This window comes from Branchiostoma lanceolatum, chromosome 9, assembly GCF_035083965.1.
Source record: "Branchiostoma lanceolatum isolate klBraLanc5 chromosome 9, klBraLanc5.hap2, whole genome shotgun sequence".
NCBI lineage: Eukaryota > Metazoa > Chordata > Leptocardii > Amphioxiformes > Branchiostomatidae > Branchiostoma > Branchiostoma lanceolatum.
The window spans coordinates 3,688,123-3,706,854 of NC_089730.1; the positions used below are offsets into that span (position 1 = coordinate 3,688,123).

At 39.2% G+C, this 18,732-nt stretch overlaps 4 protein-coding genes across 4 annotated transcripts; 1 reads left to right on the top strand and 3 right to left on the bottom strand.

Annotated features, from left to right (window-relative positions):
* Nucleotides 1–111: 111 nt before the first annotated feature.
* On the bottom strand, nt 112–8,191 carry LOC136442003 (zinc finger protein 569-like). The gene is made up of 3 exons (XM_066438592.1): nt 8,082–8,191; nt 4,907–5,512; nt 112–2,882 (listed from the first exon to the last, which is right to left on the bottom strand). The coding sequence occupies exons 2-3, from the start codon at nt 5,491–5,493 to the stop codon at nt 2,072–2,074; spliced, it is 1,398 nt and encodes a 465-aa protein (XP_066294689.1). The 5' UTR covers nt 5,494–5,512; nt 8,082–8,191; the 3' UTR covers nt 112–2,071.
* A 1,417-nt stretch (nt 8,192–9,608) lies between these two features.
* LOC136442004 (zinc finger protein 558-like) lies at nt 9,609–9,926 on the bottom strand. Its single transcript, XM_066438593.1, has one exon. It carries the CDS (start codon nt 9,924–9,926, stop codon nt 9,609–9,611), a length of 318 nt encoding a protein of 105 aa, XP_066294690.1.
* Nucleotides 9,927–9,929: 3 nt separating this feature from the next.
* LOC136442005 (gastrula zinc finger protein XlCGF49.1-like) lies at nt 9,930–10,406 on the bottom strand. Its single transcript, XM_066438594.1, has one exon. The coding sequence runs from the start codon at nt 10,404–10,406 to the stop codon at nt 9,930–9,932; it is 477 nt and encodes a 158-aa protein (XP_066294691.1).
* Nucleotides 10,407–11,697: 1,291 nt separating this feature from the next.
* LOC136442006 (zinc finger protein ZFP2-like) lies at nt 11,698–12,444 on the top strand. The gene has a single exon (XM_066438595.1). The coding sequence runs from the start codon at nt 11,698–11,700 to the stop codon at nt 12,442–12,444; it is 747 nt and encodes a 248-aa protein (XP_066294692.1).
* Nucleotides 12,445–18,732: the final 6,288 nt, after the last annotated feature.

The window sequence follows — 18,732 nt, forward strand, 5'->3', positions numbered from 1 at the left end:
AGAAAAAATCATTTGGTGGTACAGGACTAGTATATGTGCCTAGTGTGCTGATATATGTTATAACTGGTCATCAAAAATATTGAAAGTTATGATTAAATGGTCCAGTCAATATATATGAATAGAATAAATCTTTATTCCATATCATACACATTTTGAAAGACATAGTACATGGCATGTGTTTTCCATACGGTGCTAGGTAATACCTAGCAGTGGTGCAGTTTTGGTGCACTGTGCTCTCTGAGCAGAGGAGTGGCCATGGGTCCGGCTGGTTTTTGACGTGTTTTTAGGTGTTTTTGTCAGGCTTTCTATTTTTTCCCCTTTTCGTTATGTCTCCAACCGTGTGTTGGACAAAAATGCCTAAACTGAACACGTTAAAAACCAACCGGACCCACACATCTGCTTGGATTGTAGTGAGACTGCCCTATCTATTTATTTATGTGCCCCATCTGTTTATTTATACTTTTAGGCAAGGCCCTCGTTGGCCTGTTTCGGGAACACTGTCACATGTCCCATTATGAAATGTTACAGTAGTGGATTTACAACTATCCTTACTTATTATGCAGATTAGCCCCTGATTTGCATAATTAGTCATTGATTATGTAAAGCACCATCTGAGATCTCTACATACCAAACTTCACGACGATCTGTCCACCCCTTCTCAAGTTATTCATGTCCGAAGGTCAAAACAAAAACACCCACTGTAGTTCCAAACAAGACGCTAGGGGGCTCAAACTTACACAACTTACTTCCTGTGGCATTAACTATCTACCACATAAAAATCATGACCATAGCACTTTCAGAAAATATTCTTCAAAATGTTGAAGCTCAACTGCGGTACCTTAGGTACCCGCTAGAAGGCCCATTATCGAACTTGACCTTCCTTTCTGTAAACCCTACCCATCCACTAAATATCATACAGAACCATCAACAGCTTCTCGAGTTATGTTGTCCACATACAAATACACATCCACACAAAGCCCGCTGCAGTACCGATGGAAAATGCCAGGGGAATCATTTTTTGAACTTGACCTCCGTTTCCACAACATCTACACATCTACAAAAAATCATGAAGATCCATCAATGTTTCCGTCACTTATTTTGCCTCCATACAAACACACTAAAGTTAAAAGTCCGCTGCAGTACTGCTGAAAAAAGCAAGGTGAACCATTTTCGAACTTGACCTTCCTTTGCACAACCACTACACAACTACCAAAAATCATAAAGATTCATTAAAGGTTTCTTGAGTTATGCTCTTGACATACATACAGACCCACCCAACAGCTGGCTCAAAAACATAATCTTCCCCGAGTACTATAGTACTCGGCGAAGATAAAAAGTATGAAAGACAAAAACAGATCAAGTGTCGTGATTAATTGACAAACTGAAATGCTCCAAATTGACAAAATCTCTAGCATGTTATGTTAGTGTTGTTAACTAATTAAGAATATGCAAGAACACCAAAAGGTATTTTCTAGGACACATATTTGCTACAATGCCAATGAACGGGCAGCATAGTAAGAAGAAGGGGGCAACTTCGGAAATAACGATAGTTAACAATAAGTTGAAAGATGAAATTGAAAAATTAAGTAACTAAATGTAAACAAGACACGGTAGTACTATAATATGCGAACGGTAATGACCTAGCATATTATTCGCAACGACAACTCTGGTAACAAGAACAGAAAAGAAGTTCACTAAGACAACGTTCAGACAAACGCCACCGCTCTTACCCGAAATGAGCGGTGTCTTGTTATGTAGCTACCTGTAATTTTCCCCAAAATGTCCTACATTCCATTGTCACATTGAATACTAGACTTTGTCCTAGTTACAACCAACAAAGTATGAATGATGCAAGTATATGTTGTAACCAAGTCACAAGTTAGGTTTTACTCTGCAATAGTCGTGTGTATTCCTATGTCAAAAACAGTACATCGGAGGTCACATTGGTAGAATAGTTAGATCAACATTAGGTATCTAGCATTGAAAACAACCAAGATTAATTTGTCCATATCAAGCTATTTGGTGGAATCTTTACACAGTAGATTGAAATGGCGAAATATTTTTATCCATTTTAGAGTCTCTCACAAGTGTGAGTCAGCATGTGCCTCTTCAGACCGGACAGTTTCCTTAACTGCCTGCTGCACTGCTCACAGCTATACGGTTTCTCACCAGTGTGGATTCTCATATGGACTTTCAGAGAATAGAGATCACTAAACTGCTTGCTGCACTCATCACACTTGTATGGCTTTTCTCCTGTGTGCGTCTGCATGTGTCTTTTGAGATGTGTCAGTGTTATGAACTGCTTGCCACACTCACCACACCCGTATGGTCTTTCCCCTGTGTGCGTCCGCATGTGCGCTGTCAGAGGACCCTGCAGGCTGAACTGCATGCTGCACTCTTTACACTTGTACGGTTTCTCGCCCGTGTGAGTTCTTATATGTGCCTTTAGAATACTGAGTTCAGAAAATTGCCTGCTACACTCATTACATCGATAGGGTCTCTCACCAGTGTGAGTCCGCATGTGTGACCTCAGCCCGCCATGATGACGGAACTTTCGATTGCACTCGGCGCATTGGTACGGCTTTTCGCCTGTATGAGTTCGGATGTGTCCCTTTAGATTAATCAGCTCACTAAACTGCCTGTTACACACCACACACACGTGCGGTTTCTCACCAGTATGAATCTTCATATGCCTCTTCAAATTGCCTGCCCTATTGAAATGCCTATTACACTCCTCACATGTGTGTTGTTTCTCTATTTTCTGTTTGTCACAGTTTTCACTCTCGTCAACTCCGTACTGTTGATCCATGTGTGTCGAAGATTCTCCGGACTTGTCCGACTTCTCTTCTTCTTTGGCTCTGCTTTCCATGATGAGCGAATAGCTGTAAGAAAAATACCACACCTCCATTATGTCTATGATCATATATCGGCGTCGATGAACGAACATATCATAGAGAAACCTTGCACGAAAAAACGAAGAAAAAAACGCGTAATGTAACATGACTTGAAAGCTAGAATTTGTCTGTGAACGATGTTTTCTTCCTCATCAGAAAATCTGATTTGACTTAGCTCTGAGAAAGGTAATACAGGACTAAGAAAAGACAGGACAAAATGAAACGTTCACAACTGCTGAAAGAAAACATACTTTTATTCCAAAATCTACCCGGCATTAATGCAATCTGGATAAAATATTCGTGACGGTAAGCTCACTACCCTATTTGTGTGTATGTTGTCTGTGAAATAGACGGGAAACTTCGTTCTCTTCGGAACTTGCAGAGAAGAGAACCTGATATACAAGTAGCCACTATAAGTACTAGCTCTGGGCGATGTTAACCTCAGATTTCGATTAGATTCTAGTCTATAAGATTACAGGCCTTATATGGCCATGGCACAATTAAATAAGTAAGTACCGGTAAATGTAGTCATAGACAGTCTAGTACTTACCGAAATACAACACTCCAGCGGGCTGCACGGTGTTTTCACGGCAACACAGATGCTCACGGCTTTAGAGTCAGAACTGACGGAAACAGAATGGACAAAGACGAGTTTATATAATGGCCAAGTGTGTGGATAAAACCGGTTCGGTGGGTTAATCATGAAACAAAAGGTAGTATAATGTGGATGCACTGATTTGCATGAGGCCAGATCAGACTACATGAAAAGAGGTAGAGAATACCAAGAAGTATTTGTGGCTATTGTTCAGCTTCTTTCTAAGCTGTCGTATTACGTCGGCTCAATTCTTAACATATAAACAATAATGGTATTACCAATATATGGATCTTATTGTTGTATCGATTTAGCAATGGATCGTCTTCAAAAAGCGGATTAGATGTAGAAAAATTATATTTCTGTCGCAGGTGAAAATGGCGGGCAGGCTCAATCGTGGTTCAGTGTTCCCGGTTATAAAATTAAAAGTTTTATCCTGATCACCCAAGTGAAACAAAAAAAAAGGAAAATAATAGTGAAGATATTTTGGTTGTAAGGGAGGGGATAGGGCAATAGCTTGTTTAGCCGTAGAGAACGTGGACACAGTACGAAAAGTCGCTTAAACTCGAAACGTTATTACATGTATGTAATATGGTTTGGTAAGCTATGAAACGATCACCCTTAATCGAACTTAGTGATCTGTTTTAACATAGCGGCGTTAATCGATTTTAGTGATAGCTTATTACATATGGGGTTCGTTTGTTTGTCATGTGCAGAATGAAGCATGTTTCGGGATAACTAACTGCCATTCACTCGGCTTTGCCAAATTTCGAGGGCGTTGCAGAAGTTGTGAATCATCGATTGTGAAGCAAAAAACAAGCTTTTAAAAAAGCTGGCCGGAGGCCAAGATGTTTTAATAAACATTTAGCTGGTTAGGTGTTGTGAGTCAGATGACGATATGTGACACGAATAATAGAACACCTTGGTGACTTAAATTAGACTAATGATAACAAGGCTGAACTTAGATAAACACTCAGTCTGCTACATTAGTTGTGTAAAAGTGGATGGCAATGGTAACCTAAACCTTTTTTTTTCAATTCTTTATTGCATATTTACATGAACAAAAACATAATAAGAAGAACAGGAAAACTTACCATAAGGAAAATAAATACCAGGGATCCTGTCAATACATAAACATAGTATGTAAGCGGATAAGAAACTGAACATAGATCATGTATATTGAACTTGTAATCAAGGAAAATAAACAAATAATGTAGAATTGAGAATAACAAACAAGCAGGTAAGCATCAATAGTATCAAAATTAAACCAAATAACTCCCACTAGAGAGCTGACCGGCTTCACTCCTCACAATTATACAGTGTAACTTCAGATTCCAATATCAGATAATTGCCTCTTCGTTAAACCTACCGCAAAAGGCTCTGATTAGTCTGCAACAAGATTCTACTGCATTTATTTCACACATGTGGTTTCTCACCAGTATGAGTCTTCTGTATATGTCTCTTAAGAGCAAACAGTCGACTGAACTGCCTGCTGCATTCCTCACATCTGTAGGGTTTCTCACCAGTGTGAGTTCGCATGTGTTTCCTCAGATCGCTCAAGTTACTAAACTGCCTACTGCACTCCTCACACTTGTAAGGTTTTTCCCCTGTGTGAGTCCGCATGTGACTTTTCAGCTGGGCTAAACATCTGAAGCCTTTGTTGCAATTTTCACACACGTACAGTTTTTCCCCAGTGTGAGTCAGCATGTGACTCCTCAGGTTACAGGATGTAATGAAACTTTTGCCACATTGTTTACACCTGTGTGGTCTCTCACCAGTGTGAGTTCTCGTGTGTCTCTTCAGCTCACCAGACGTAGTGAATGGCTTTTTGCACTCCTCACATCGGTACGGTTTCTCACCAGTGTGAATCCGCAAGTGTCTCTTCAGATCACCCTGGTAACGAGACTTCTTGCTGCACTCGATACACCGGTGGGTATAAGGAGAATCTCTATCTTGTCCATTCCCTCCATCTTCTTGCTTCAGTTGAGATACAGCTCTGGTCGCCATGTTGATTAAACTTCAGATCCTGTTGGAACAAATCAGCATCGTAGATTTAATGGCATAGATTGATGGCATATATTTGTGTACCAGTGTGAACAAACTTGTATATTGTAACTAGTTCTTAGTCTAACAAATGCATCTTAACATGAAATGGGTCCGGCCCCTTAGAAACTTCTTGTTCTAGCCATCAAACCGGTCTAGGGGATCTCAGTACAGAACAAAAGATAGTATGGATCGGATATTCTTATTTGCATATATTGCATATATGAAACATTTGAGGGACAAGCCAGTACTATAGCTTGCATAGGGGGCATAGCAAAAATACTAGAAAGAAAGTTGAAATGTAACGTTAAACATAATTTATTTGATATCTGCGGATAGTGACGAAACTCGTGTGTTCCCTTAAAGTTCAAGGTGTGAACATCCTGCCAATCTTCCATGCAGACGTAATAATCTATTATTCAACATCTACACATACATGGATTGGTGATTGCTAACAGTAACATTCTAATTGGAAATCTACATTTGGTCTGTTTAGCATTATAGCAGATCTCTTGCAATTAGTGAGATCCGCCTTAACGTGGCGGCGGCTTACTTGTTATTTTGAACCGTTCTCTAGTTGGACATTCTAAGATCTACATGCCAGTAACTGGACTTGATATACACATTCTGTTTGATTAAGAACGGGCAATAATGGGTGAATGGTAATGTCAAATTATTAGGTATTCATATACCTGAGAATATAGAAACTATTATTAATGTGAATTTTGAGCCTCTCTTGAATAAATTATATAGAATTTTATGTCACTGGAAAGGCAAAAAATTATCTCTATTTGGTAAAATAGCTATTATTAACTCTTTGATTGTCCCTCAGTTCACCCACCTCTTTCAGGTGCTTCCATTGCCAGACAACAGTTATTTACACAGTATGAGCGGAAAATTTTCTCTTTCATCTGGAATGGAGGACCTGAAAGAGTTGGCAGAAAAACAATTTATAATTCTATTGACAATGGCGGTCTGAATCTTAAAAACCTATTTGCCTTTGCACTCACAATAAAAGCTTCGTGGGTCCCCAAATTATACTTTAATCAACACTGGTTTAGTGCATGGCTTTTAAGAATGCACCCAGCCTTTCACTCAGATTTATTTCCTTTCTTTCAACTCAAATCTATACAGCATGTTAAGTTAAGTTTATTTCTAAGCGAAGTCTTATTGGCATGGTACAGATACCAGTATAAGACCCCCACAGCCCCTCATGATATTAAACAGCAAATATTGTTTATGAATGACAATATCCTTATTGAAGGCTTACCGGTTATATTTAATGCCTTTGTCAATCGAAAAATTGTATTTTTAAATGATGTTATGAATCCTAATGGTAGTATGATGTCCTACAATGAATTTACCACAAAACATGGAAATATTTGTAATCATTTTAAATATAACCAATTGCTCTCAGCAATTCCCAACAAATGGAAATCAGTCTTATGTAATACCTCTCCGGATCAAGTGTGTATCCCTGCAATACAGAATAATAGATGGTTAAAACAGATGAAAATTAATAAGAGCATGTATAAATTCTTTTTAACATGTAACAATCTTATTGATACTTCTCACAAAGTGCAATTATCATGGCTGTACCTCTTTGACACCCCCATCCCCTGGAAACAAGCATATACTTCTTTGATGTTTTGTACTATTGACTCTTCAACAAGATTTTTCCAGTATAAAATTTTGCATAAGTTCTTACCTACAAATAGGCTGTTATATATTTGGAAATGTATTGATACTCCACTGTGCTCGTTTTGCCATGGAGAGGATGAATCCTACATCCATGTCTTTTGGGAATGTCCAAATTTAACCCTCTTTTGGGACAAAATCAAAACCTGGTATTACCGTAAAACAACTAGATACTTACTGTTAAACGGATTTAATGTTATTTTTGGAAACTTGTACCTTGGAATTCCCCCCGTTGAAAATCTAGTAATATTACTAGCTAAGATTTATATATAGAGATGTAGAAAATTTGGTGCCTTGAATTTTGATTCTTTTCTCAATTTCGTTCATTTCTTTTATAAGTTAGAGTATTATATAGCCATGAAGAAAGGCAAACTGGATAAGCACCTGGGGAAGTGGGGCACTTTATGCAGTTAAATATCTTGTATATGTATTCTTCTTTCATTTTAACTTAGGTTATTACTATTAATGCTGGAAATTCCTTGATTTCTGTTGCACTACATTTTAATTTCTGTTGGATAAAGTTTATGTTATCATTATAGTTAATTTATGTTTACATTATTGTTAATTTATGTTACCATTATTGGCATCATTATGGTTTATTTGTATTGATAACTACACCTTTGTTATTGTTTCTTTTTATGATTTCATATCTGTACACGATCAGTTTTTGCTGGATGGTTTCCTTATTATGTTTTGTTATGTTATTATGAAAAACCAATAATAAAAAAGAAATAATAAAAAATAAAAAAAAGAACGGGCAATAATGTTTACATTTCTTTTCTGTAACACCCTTTTTTATAACACAGGGTCGTGGATGATCAGGAAACTGGAACTTGACCATTATAAGTACTTACCGAGATACGCTGATGCTCCAAAGTTAGTGCAGGATGTTTTCACGACGTTACAGATCCTTACGACTTCAAGGTCGGAACTGACAGAAACAGGGCAGTCAATGGCGGTTTTATGAAGGGTATATGAAACCGGTTTTGTAAGTAATGTGCATGTACTTATTTCAAAACAAAGGAGGGAACCACGTTTTGCATGTGCTGATTTACATAAAGGTAAATCAGACAACATATTAGACACGTCAATAGTCTTCCCAGTATGTTGGATAGATAAAGCGTTGAGTTAAATTGGCGGGCAAGCAGAATCATGGGTTTTTACTTCCGAAGGTGAAAGGTCAAGATCTGTATGTCTGACCATCCCAGAAAAAGCAAAAAAAAAAAAAAAAATGGCGGAATGTAGCTGGAAAGCTTAACCTCATTAACATATCTATTCAGAGTTTTGGTATAAAACCTGGTGTTCTCAGTCCTATCGTTAGTCACTGACGAATGATAATGGATGCTGACTGAAACCTCTGTTTCAAAATTTTATCCAGTTGCTTGAGTAATTATTTTGGCATAGCTGGAAAGGTTTAAATTTGTTTACGTTTTAGTTTCTTGTGTTTGTCTAATCACTCGTTATTACGGTGTGTTTGTCTTCTGTTCCTCAAAGATTCCAAACCTCAAAACTACGTTTATGTAATGTTCTGGATTCTTCTAAACGTGCTTTTACATCGCGGAGCATATTCTCAAATCTACCATAATGATTGTTAAAGGTTAAGCATAAGAAAGCAAGTCTTATAGAAAACATTATTCAGAAAAAAGTATGAAAGACACAAACAGATCAAGTGTCGTGATTTATTGACTAACTAAAATGCTCAAAACTGACAAAATCTCTAGCAATTGTTATGTAAGTGTTGTCAACTAATTAAGAATATGCAAGACCACCAAAAGGTATTTTCTAGGGCACATATTTGCTACAATGCTAATGAACTGGCAGCAAAATTGGAACAAGGGGGCAACTTCGCAAATAACGATAGTTACCAAAAAGTTGAAAGATGGCATTGAAACTTAAGTAATCAAATGTAAACAAGACCCGGTAGTACTATAATATGCAAACGGTAATGACCTAGCATATTATTCGCAGCGACAACTCTGGAAACAAAAACAGAAAAGAAGTTCACTAAGACAACGTTCAGACAAGCGCCACCGCTCTTAACCCAAACGAACGGTGTCTTGTTATGTAGCTACCTGTAATTTTCCCCAAAATGTCCTACATTCCATTGTCACATTGAATACTAGACTTTGTCCTATTTACAACCAACAAAGTATGAATAATGCAAGTATATGCTGTAACCAAGTCACACGTTAGGTTTTACTCTGCACTAGTCGTGTGTATTCCTATGTCAAAAACAGTACATCGGAGGTCACATTGGTAGAACAGTTAGATCAACATTAGGTATCTGGCACTGAAAACAACCAATATTAACTTGTCCATATCAAGCTATTTGGTGCAATCTTTACACAATAGATTGAAATGGCGAAAGATTTTTATCCATTTTAAAGTCTCTCACAAGCGTGAGTCAGCATGTGCCTTTTCAGACCGGACAGCTTACTGAACTGCATACTGCACTGCTCACAGCTATACGGTTTCTCACCAGTGTGAATTCTCATATGGACTTTCAGAGAAAAGAGATCACTAAACTGCTTGCTGCACTCATCACACTTGTACGGCTTTTCTCCTGTGTGCGTCTGCATGTGTCTTTTGAGATGTGTCAGTGTTATGAACTGCTTGCAACACTCGCCACACCCGTATGGTCTTTCCCCCGTGTGCGTCCGCATGTGCGCTGTCAGAGGACCCTGCAGACTGAACTGCATGCTTCACTCTTTACACTTGAACGGTTTCTCGCCCGTGTGAGTTTTTATATGCGCCTTCAGAATACCGAGTCCAGAAAATTGCCTGCTACACTCCTCACACCGGTAGGGCCTGTTACTAGTGTGAGTCCGCATGTGTAACATTAGCTTGCCATGTTGACGGAACTTTCGATTGCACTCTACGCATTGGTAAGGCTTTTCAACTGTGTGAGTTCGGATGTGTTCCTTTAGAGTAACCAGCTCACTAAACTGCCTGTTGCACACCTTACACACATGCGGTTTCTCACCAGTGTGAATCTTCATATGCCTCTTCAGATTGCCCGACCTATTGAAGGGTCTTTTACACTCCTCACATGTGTATTGTTTCTCTACTTTGTGCTTGTCACATTTTTCACTCTCGTCTACTCCGTACTGTTGATCCATGTGTGTCGAACCTTCTCCCGACTTGTCCGGCTTCTCTTCTTTTTTGGCTCTGCTTTCCATGATGAGCCAATAGCTGTAAAAAAAAATATCTCATTTCTATTATTCTTATGATGGAATATTGGTGTCGATGACCGAATCTTGTGGACAGAACATATCACAGAGAAATCTTGCATGAAAAAAAAGTGTTATGTAACTTGACTTGAAAACAAATATTTGTCTGTGAACGATGTTTTCTTCCCTTAACGAACAATCTGATTTGATTTGACCATGAGAAAGGTTACACAAAAGTAAGAAAAGACGAGAAAGAAACTTGTTGTATTGCTAAAAGGATAAATGTTTTAAAATGTTTATATTCCAAAATCTACCCCGCATCAACTGCAACCTGGATGAAACAACCTGATATATGTTTAGTAGCTACTAAAGCATTTTAGTTGTGAATCTGGACGGTGTTTACCTCAGATTTCGATTCTATTCTAGTGTGTAGGATTACAGACCTTATATGGCCTTAGCACAAATAGATAAATAGATACCGCTAAATGTAGTCATAGACATTACTTACCGAAACACTACACCCCAACTGAATGCACGTTGTTTTCACGGCGACACCGGTCCTCACTGCTTCAGAGACGAGACTGACAGAAATAGAGCAGTTAAAGGTGGGGTTATAGTGACTAACATGGTGGATAAAACCGGTTCTGTCGTTTATGTTTAGTCATCAAACAAAAGGGAGTACAATGTTATGATAAACTGATTTGCATGAGGCAAGATCAGACTACATTTGCGTGAGGCGAGATCGGACAACAGCTGGTGTGTTACACATAATGGCGGTTTTATCGGCTATATAGATACAGATAAAGATGCAAAGAAGAACTTAGAATACATATACACAAAACGATTCGATGTTATGGCTGTTACTTTCTACGCCGCCATTTTAGGCTCAACTAGTCCAGAAATGATAAAGATCTTACCAGTATATTGACATCATGATTGTGTCGATATAACGTTCAATCGTCTTCAAAAGTGGATTACATATAGAGCAAACATCTTTCTGTCGCGGTAGATTTTAGAAAAAAACATTTTGAAAAATATATGTCCTTTTAGCAGTTGGACAAGTTTCAACTGGTCCTGTCTTTTCTTAGTTCTGTGTAACCTTTCTCCGGGCCAATTTAAATCAGATTGTACGGTAAGAGAGGAAAACATCGTTCACAGACCAATGTTTGCTTTCAAGTCATGTTACACAACACGCTTTTTCTGTGATATGTTCTATTCACAAGGTTCGGTCATCGACTCCAATATTTGATCATAAGCATAATTGAAATGGGATATTTTTTCTTGCAGCTGTTGGCTCATTATGGATAGCAGAGCCAAAGAAGAAGAGAAGTCTGACAAGTCGGGAGAAAGTTCGACACACATGGATCAACAGTACGGAGTTGACGATAGTGAAAACTGTGACAAACAGAAAATAGAGAAACAATACACATGTGAGGAGTGTAATAGGCACTTCAATAGGGCGGGCAATCTAAAGAGGCATATGAAGATTCACACTGGTGAGAAACCGCACGTGTGTGAGGTGTGCAACAGGCAGTTTAGTCAGCTGGTTACTCTAAAGGAACACATCCGAACTCACACAGGTGAGAAGCCGCAGCATTACCTAGACTCCAATCGAAAGTTCAGTCAATTGGGCGGATTGAAGTTACACATGCGGACTCACAGTGGTGAGAGACCATACCGATGTGAGGAGTGTAGCAGGCAATTTTCTGGACTCGGTATTCTGAAGGCGCTTATAAGAACTCACACGGGCGAGAAACCATACAAGTGTAAAGAGTGCGGCATGCAGTTAAGCCTACAGGGTCCTCTGATAGTGCACATGCGGACACACACCGGGGAGAGACCGTACGGGTGTGGAGAGTGTGGCAAGCAGTTCATTGCAAAGACAAATCTCAATAGTCACATGCCGACTCACACTCGTGAAAAACCGTACACTTGTGATGAGTGCAGCAAGCAGTTCAAAGACCTATCAACTCTCAAGAGTCATCTGCGAACTCATACTGGTGAAAAGGCTTACAAAAAGTATGGCGTGCAGCAAGTAGTTCGGTAAGCTTTGTTCTTTGAAGGCCCACATGAGAACTCACACAGGTGAGAAACCGTATAGCTGTGAGCAGTGCAGCATACAGTTTAGTAAGCGGTCTGGCCTGAAGAGACACACGCGGACTCACACTGGTAAGAAGGCTTTGAAAAATGTAGTAAAAATGTTGGTTTTATACCAAAACTCTGAATAGACTATTCAGAATTTTATACCAAAACTCTGAATAGACTATTCCGAGTTTTGGTATAAAACCTGGTTACCCAGTCCCATCCTTAGTCACTGACGAAAGACTGCGGATGCTGTCTGAAACGTTTGACTACATGTTTCAAAATTTCATCCAGTTGCTTGAGTAACTATTTTTGGTGTAGCTTGCTACCTGGATGTCTAACCTTCATCAACGTACAATAATGGTAACTCGTATGAAATAACCGTCACTTTATTGCATTATAGCGTCACATGAGTCATCTTTGATGTGAACTTAAAGTTGTACTTAAAAATGTTATTGTCGAACGCTTTTTTACATCAGTGACAGGTAGCTAAATTGCTATACAACGTTCGGTTAATGCAACATCGTCATAGGTCATATTTCTAGTTTGCTCACATTTTACATTACCATGAATTATAGCATAAGAAATTAAGAAAAAAATGTATATACACAAAGGGCCTTTCCTTGACTTCTATATGTTAAAATCATAAGCAATCATGTTTAGAAGAAAACTGACATGTACACGGTATCGGTCTCTGCTATCAGTCTCTACCAAACTAACCCGAAATTGGCAAGATCTCAGCAGCCGTTTGGATGTCTGGAATAAACTTTTGCCCACTTTTTTCCCCTCGACTAGTCATTGTGTATGAATTGGAAAATAAAATTGAAGGTAATGTCGTTTAAGATTGCAGAACACAGTATATGTCCGCGACATCCGTGGTCAATAGTTGTTCAGGTATAAGGTTCGTGCCAGGTCGTTTTTCGTAATTTGTCACTGTGAACGTCTCTTAAGGTTATACTTAATGTTTTATACTAAGTTACTCATGTTGCTATAAGTATTATAAGTCAACCTCCTTTTATCACGGCAAATATTTTTTCTATACGTTTAGTCATTTTATATTGGTTTTAATTCAATATACTATGTATATACTTCTGGTTGTTGTAGTACGGCGTATATTGTGGTATCTTGTACTATGTCTGTACCACTACTAAATATATTTCTATATATGCACTGCTGATCAATGCATTACTATGTACATATGTATGTACTGCTGATTTTGTATTACTATGTGTATTATAACTGATTGATGCATTATTATGTATGTAGTACTGACATAATGTAGCTCCATTGGTATGTATGGTATATGATATATCGACATGGCAAAAATCATCAGAATCTAATGATCTTCTGTACGTTTTCCTACTTGGATCTTTAGTTGACCATTCTCATACTATTAAAGGCATCCATAGCATTTTATGAGGCTTGAAATTTCACTAAAAAGACTCCAATTTCTATTCATTCCTACACAATTTATGTTTCAATAACACTTTACCATTACATATCGATATTAAAGGAGCAAAGATACGATGTCGTTGTGTAGTGAGAAAATGATAGAAAATCCAAGCCCTTATCGACTAATCCTGACTGTCCATCACAATTAGCGGTTCGAATAGTTGCATTTCTACGTGTTGACGGAGGTGGGCGGGGCTATGGCATCGGTCTATTTACACTAGGCGCGTAAAAGTAAAAGATCACCATGTAGCTTTTGAGCACTTTTGATAAGAAATCCGCACGTAAATGTGGTAAACAGTGGCATTAAATGTCAATTTCATAAATATCACAGCAGAATATTTCCCGTTTTCAAGCCTCATAAAATGCTCTGGGCGCCTTTAATTGAAGTCTAATGTGTTATCCGGTAGACCTCATTTGCATATCCCCCGCCCTCGCCGTCCTTTTTACAGTCTGTGGAAGGTCCGTACTTGTTATAGGTGTTGAGGCCATCAGGAGACCCGAAGCACTGTCCGCCATTTTGTACAGCAAACACGGTAAATCCAAGAGAACGTGCGACCTGGTAACACTTTTTGGTGGGGTTTTGACGGCGACGGTAGCTGCCATCGAGGCGTGGATCTATCCCCTCGAGTGTCGGAATGGCCCGTTTGTAGTGACTGTCCCTCCAACAACCCAGGCTGGTGTACTGACGGTTTGCGCTTCCTGTGTCAGGAAGAAGGCATTACAGTACTTAATAATTGTGATAACATTAAAGACACAACAATATCTATTTTGTTTGCTTTAAAAGAAAAAAGGTCTTTCCGAGCCGCAATGTAAAGTTCCAAATCAGTTGCCATGTTTATTGTGACGTCATGACTGGGCAATTCACGGACTAATGTAATTACGTGGTGGGAAGAATCAAAAGCTGGAGGTACGATGTATTCGATGGTTCGATGTTCAAAACATCCGAAGTGTGAATATTTGGTGAACATTTCTGTTATTAAACAATAGCATTATGTTTTATGTAATTTCAGGAAATTCTTGATATTGATGTCATTGGTGTCTTATACCCTTTAAAGACCACTACAATTCATTGATTCATTCACCCTAATATCAGTAGCAACTAGAGCTAAGAAGACAAAGAAGAAAAGAGAGACAGCTGCTTCAGAACTCCTCTGACTTCATATGTCCAAACTGTGGACGAGACTGCCACGCCAGGATTGGACTTCAGAGCCATACAAGTAGCTGCCGAATCCAGAGTGCTACCATCATCCAAAAAAATGGAAGGATGCATACCACTAATATCAGTAGAGTGGCTGATGGAAATGCATACCTGGTTTAAGCTGACAGATGAACGGCTTGTGCGAGTCGCAGTCCCTATCAACCCACAAGGACCATTTCCCAAAAAATCCGGCACAGCCACCGCGACCCTTTTCCGCTGTCGGTTCCCCTGGGTTCCAATTGGAATAATCGGATGACATCAGCACTTGGCCGTCTTCAAATACCCACTGTCCATCGGCGTAGGTCAGCCCAATCCAGCGATCCTTTTCTGCTTTTTCTAGCTTGGGGAGAAAGGTGTTGGTCTCACTGTCCTTCGGCATGGCTAACATCCCTTCGTCTTCCGCACACGTCGCAATAGCCTCGTAGCGCGTCTTCTTCTCCGCAAAGCTCTTGTAGCAAACGCCCTTAAAACGAATGTAGTCTCCTATTGGACAATCTGGAGAGAAAGAAAAAAAAAAACAGTGGAATTTATATATTACGTACACGATGTATGTTCCACATAAGATACGCCATCAGAGACCACAAAAGACAGTGGCATAGCTCCTTTTAGCTGGCATGCTGCTGCTTCGATGACGAACACAGAAACGTGGAAGTATTACACCTTCACGTGACGAACGTCTGACCAATTCACTGCTTCTGTGACGTCACGTTATGCTGATGACTCGATTAGTAGTGGATCATATATTGCAGAAAGTCTATGCCGCCCCCGCCTCTGTTAAGGGATGGTTGTAAAGTCCGGATGTAGATTGCCTCTTTAATTCCCCTTGCAAAAAAGTTTGATACAGTGTCCAAGATTCTAACTTTGTCCAGTGAGACCGAGTGTCCAGGGGACTCTATATGTATGTGTTGTGACACTTCGGAAGTTGTTGAACTTTGGGTAAGTCCAATTTGTTGTATTGGCAATTACAGTTCAACCTTTATTCAGGAATGACTTCTACCAACACGGGCAAACTTTCACGTGGTTAAAACATACAGAGGAGTGGAATATGATCATTACCAAATTTAACCTGATTACGACTAAAAAAAAAATTAGGCCCACCTCTCTTCGTCTTATCAAAGCACCATGGCCATTTCAGATCTCGATTCTTTGGAATGACCCAGCAACATCCTCGCTGACGGCACTGATCGGCAGTGATTCCTCCCCAGCCACAGTCATACCGCATGTAGAGTTCCGCCTTACATTCATCGTCTGTAAATATTTGAACAAGGGTGGTGTTAAAAAAACACCGGCGACGTGAGCATTTTTTTTAAAGGAGTGATAAGTTTTGTACCTTGCCGTTGAAGTGATAGTGAGAATATACTAGCCTAGTTAGTAGTTGGTTTATTTATCGTAAAGAGTGTGTAGAAATGTCGAGAAGGATCATTTTTCCTCTAACAGTTTTTTTTAAAGTTGGAAGTTCAAACCTCATGCAGCCGTGAGATTGTTAGAGCTTTTGTATTCTTTTTGTGTTATATAATCTCATTGATTATTGAAATAAGGCGGGAATTAGCATAGTCTATTCTTATTGTTGATCTACTCTACCCACATTACATGTACAATGTATTGGATCTGTTTGTGAAAGTCCTTTCAATTGCAAGAATTTCATTTCTCCATTTCATCACTAACTGTTCAAATGACTTAAACATTTACGTAACTATGCAAAATGATGTTCATTCATTCACCATGCCATTCCGAATATTCACGAATGAGTAATTTAGGTATTTCTTCTTCCTGACGCCAAGGTGTATCATCATAGGTATATATCAAATGGTATCTACCGAACCAAAAGTCAAGACCATACCCTATTCAGGACTAAATATACGTTTAGAACACTTGAAAGATATAATTTTGACAACAATTATGTATATTGAGGTTTATTTCGAAAAATAATTATATCATCGTGCAAATCTGTTTAAGGTACTTTCATACCCCCAATCATGGCAATGAGTCGCTTCTTGCTTCATCAATCCTCTTTGAAAGAATTTGAGCAAAACGCCTTTGCAATTCCTGAACAATCTGTTACGAACAAAAACACTAATTTTTCCTCACATCAAATGCTATCTGCCACCAAAGAAGCATGTCCAGCACAGACCAAGTCAAATGTATACAGCACTTCCACTCTAGTACTACTTAATGAACTCAATGAACAGATGAGCTAATCTTCCACTGGTCTTGAAAGAAAAGACAGACCCTATGAACAGTATTTACAGGTTCATTGTACTGGGGAAATTCTCCTAGCTCTTTTCGACAAGCATAATGAACAGTGGACCACGGCTTACGTCCCGTCCTAGGGACTGCGCCCCTTTCCGGTAGCGTGCATGTCGGGTGGGCGACACAGCCGGGATAGAACCCGGGGCTTCTAGTTCCAGAGGCAAGATCGCTAACCACTGGACTACGCATGCTACATGTTTTAGTTGTGGGGAAGGAAGTGATAACTTTTGAGTCCTACCTTCCTTGGTTACTGTAGATTCTTGTCTTTTAGTCGCCTGGATCTTGTTCAGTTCCATATCTTCGGTATGACGCTAGAGAAAAAAAAGAGTACATGCATATGTTTGAGCTCACACACGATTGTCAGGGTTAGCATTTGTCTTTCCTGATAGGGAAGGCAAACCGATGGTCCCTTGTATGGAGAAGTTTCAGGCATAAAACTCAAGTACAGTGTTGGACCTTTGCACCTCAAAGAACACAACACATTTATCGAGAATAGTGGTGGTAACCCTATGTACCTGGCAGCGAAGACGTCTTGCACTTCTACGAGCTCCTTTACTTTACTCAAAGGCATCATGCTTCACCTCAATATTGAGAATGACTGATTTCCTTGCCTTTTTATATGGATGAGATAATTCAATAACGTAAAACGGCGATACATTTGTTTGACCATCCTAAATAAGGTCCTGTAAAGTGCATGCTACTTGGGTGGGAAATAAGAAAGTAGGATGCAGTACTCACCTCTGAAGGTGCGGGTGTTACCAACGATAGTGTAAGTGTCCCATCTGACTCAGGCACTGTTGTCACTACCGGCAAAACAGTTGTCACTTCCGGCATCATAGTTGTCACTTCCGGCATCACAGTGGTCGCTTCCGGCAAAACAGTCGTCACTTCCGGAATCACAGTTGCCACCTCCGGTCCAGTGGATGGTGGAGAGATGACCGTTGTCACAAGTGGCTCGGATGCAGACGGCTTGGTGCACGATACAGTCTTCCATATGAATGACGTTGAAGATAAGACTGCGCCTTCCGCCTCAAAGGGCTATTTGTTATTTACAGGATGTGAGATTAGAAAGAAATTCATTGTCTTGTGGTGAACCGCACAGCATACATTTGATATCTAGTCAGGTAACCTCCTTCCGAAAAAAAATTCAAATTTTTGAATTGAAGACAAAGAAACAATTGATTTGAAGACAAAAAAAGGAATTATCATATTTTGTTTATGTATTTTTTTTTGCTTTGCCATATTGAAAATATACGTGCGGTATTTGTTGTGTCTCTAATGAATATATCTACTGTGGAGGCATAAATATAAGATCACAGTTGTGATTGTGTGAAATACAGAATGAAGAGGCAA

What these genes read in the sequence shown, in the direction of transcription:
- LOC136442004 (XM_066438593.1), bottom strand. Translation starts at nt 9,926, where the DNA reads ATGCAGTTCAGTCTGCAGGGTCCTCTGACAGCGCACATGCGGACGCAC.
- LOC136442005 (XM_066438594.1), bottom strand. Translation starts at nt 10,406, where the DNA reads ATGGAAAGCAGAGCCAAAAAAGAAGAGAAGCCGGACAAGTCGGGAGAA.
- LOC136442003 (XM_066438592.1), bottom strand. Translation starts at nt 5,493, where the DNA reads ATGGCGACCAGAGCTGTATCTCAACTGAAGCAAGAAGATGGAGGGAAT. An exon ending in ACTGGTGAGAAACCACATGT is followed by an intron (nt 2,883 to 4,906) that starts GTGAAATAAATG and finishes TTTTTCTTACAG; the next exon opens with CTATTCGCTCATCATGGAAA.
- LOC136442006 (XM_066438595.1), top strand. Translation starts at nt 11,698, where the DNA reads ATGGATAGCAGAGCCAAAGAAGAAGAGAAGTCTGACAAGTCGGGAGAA.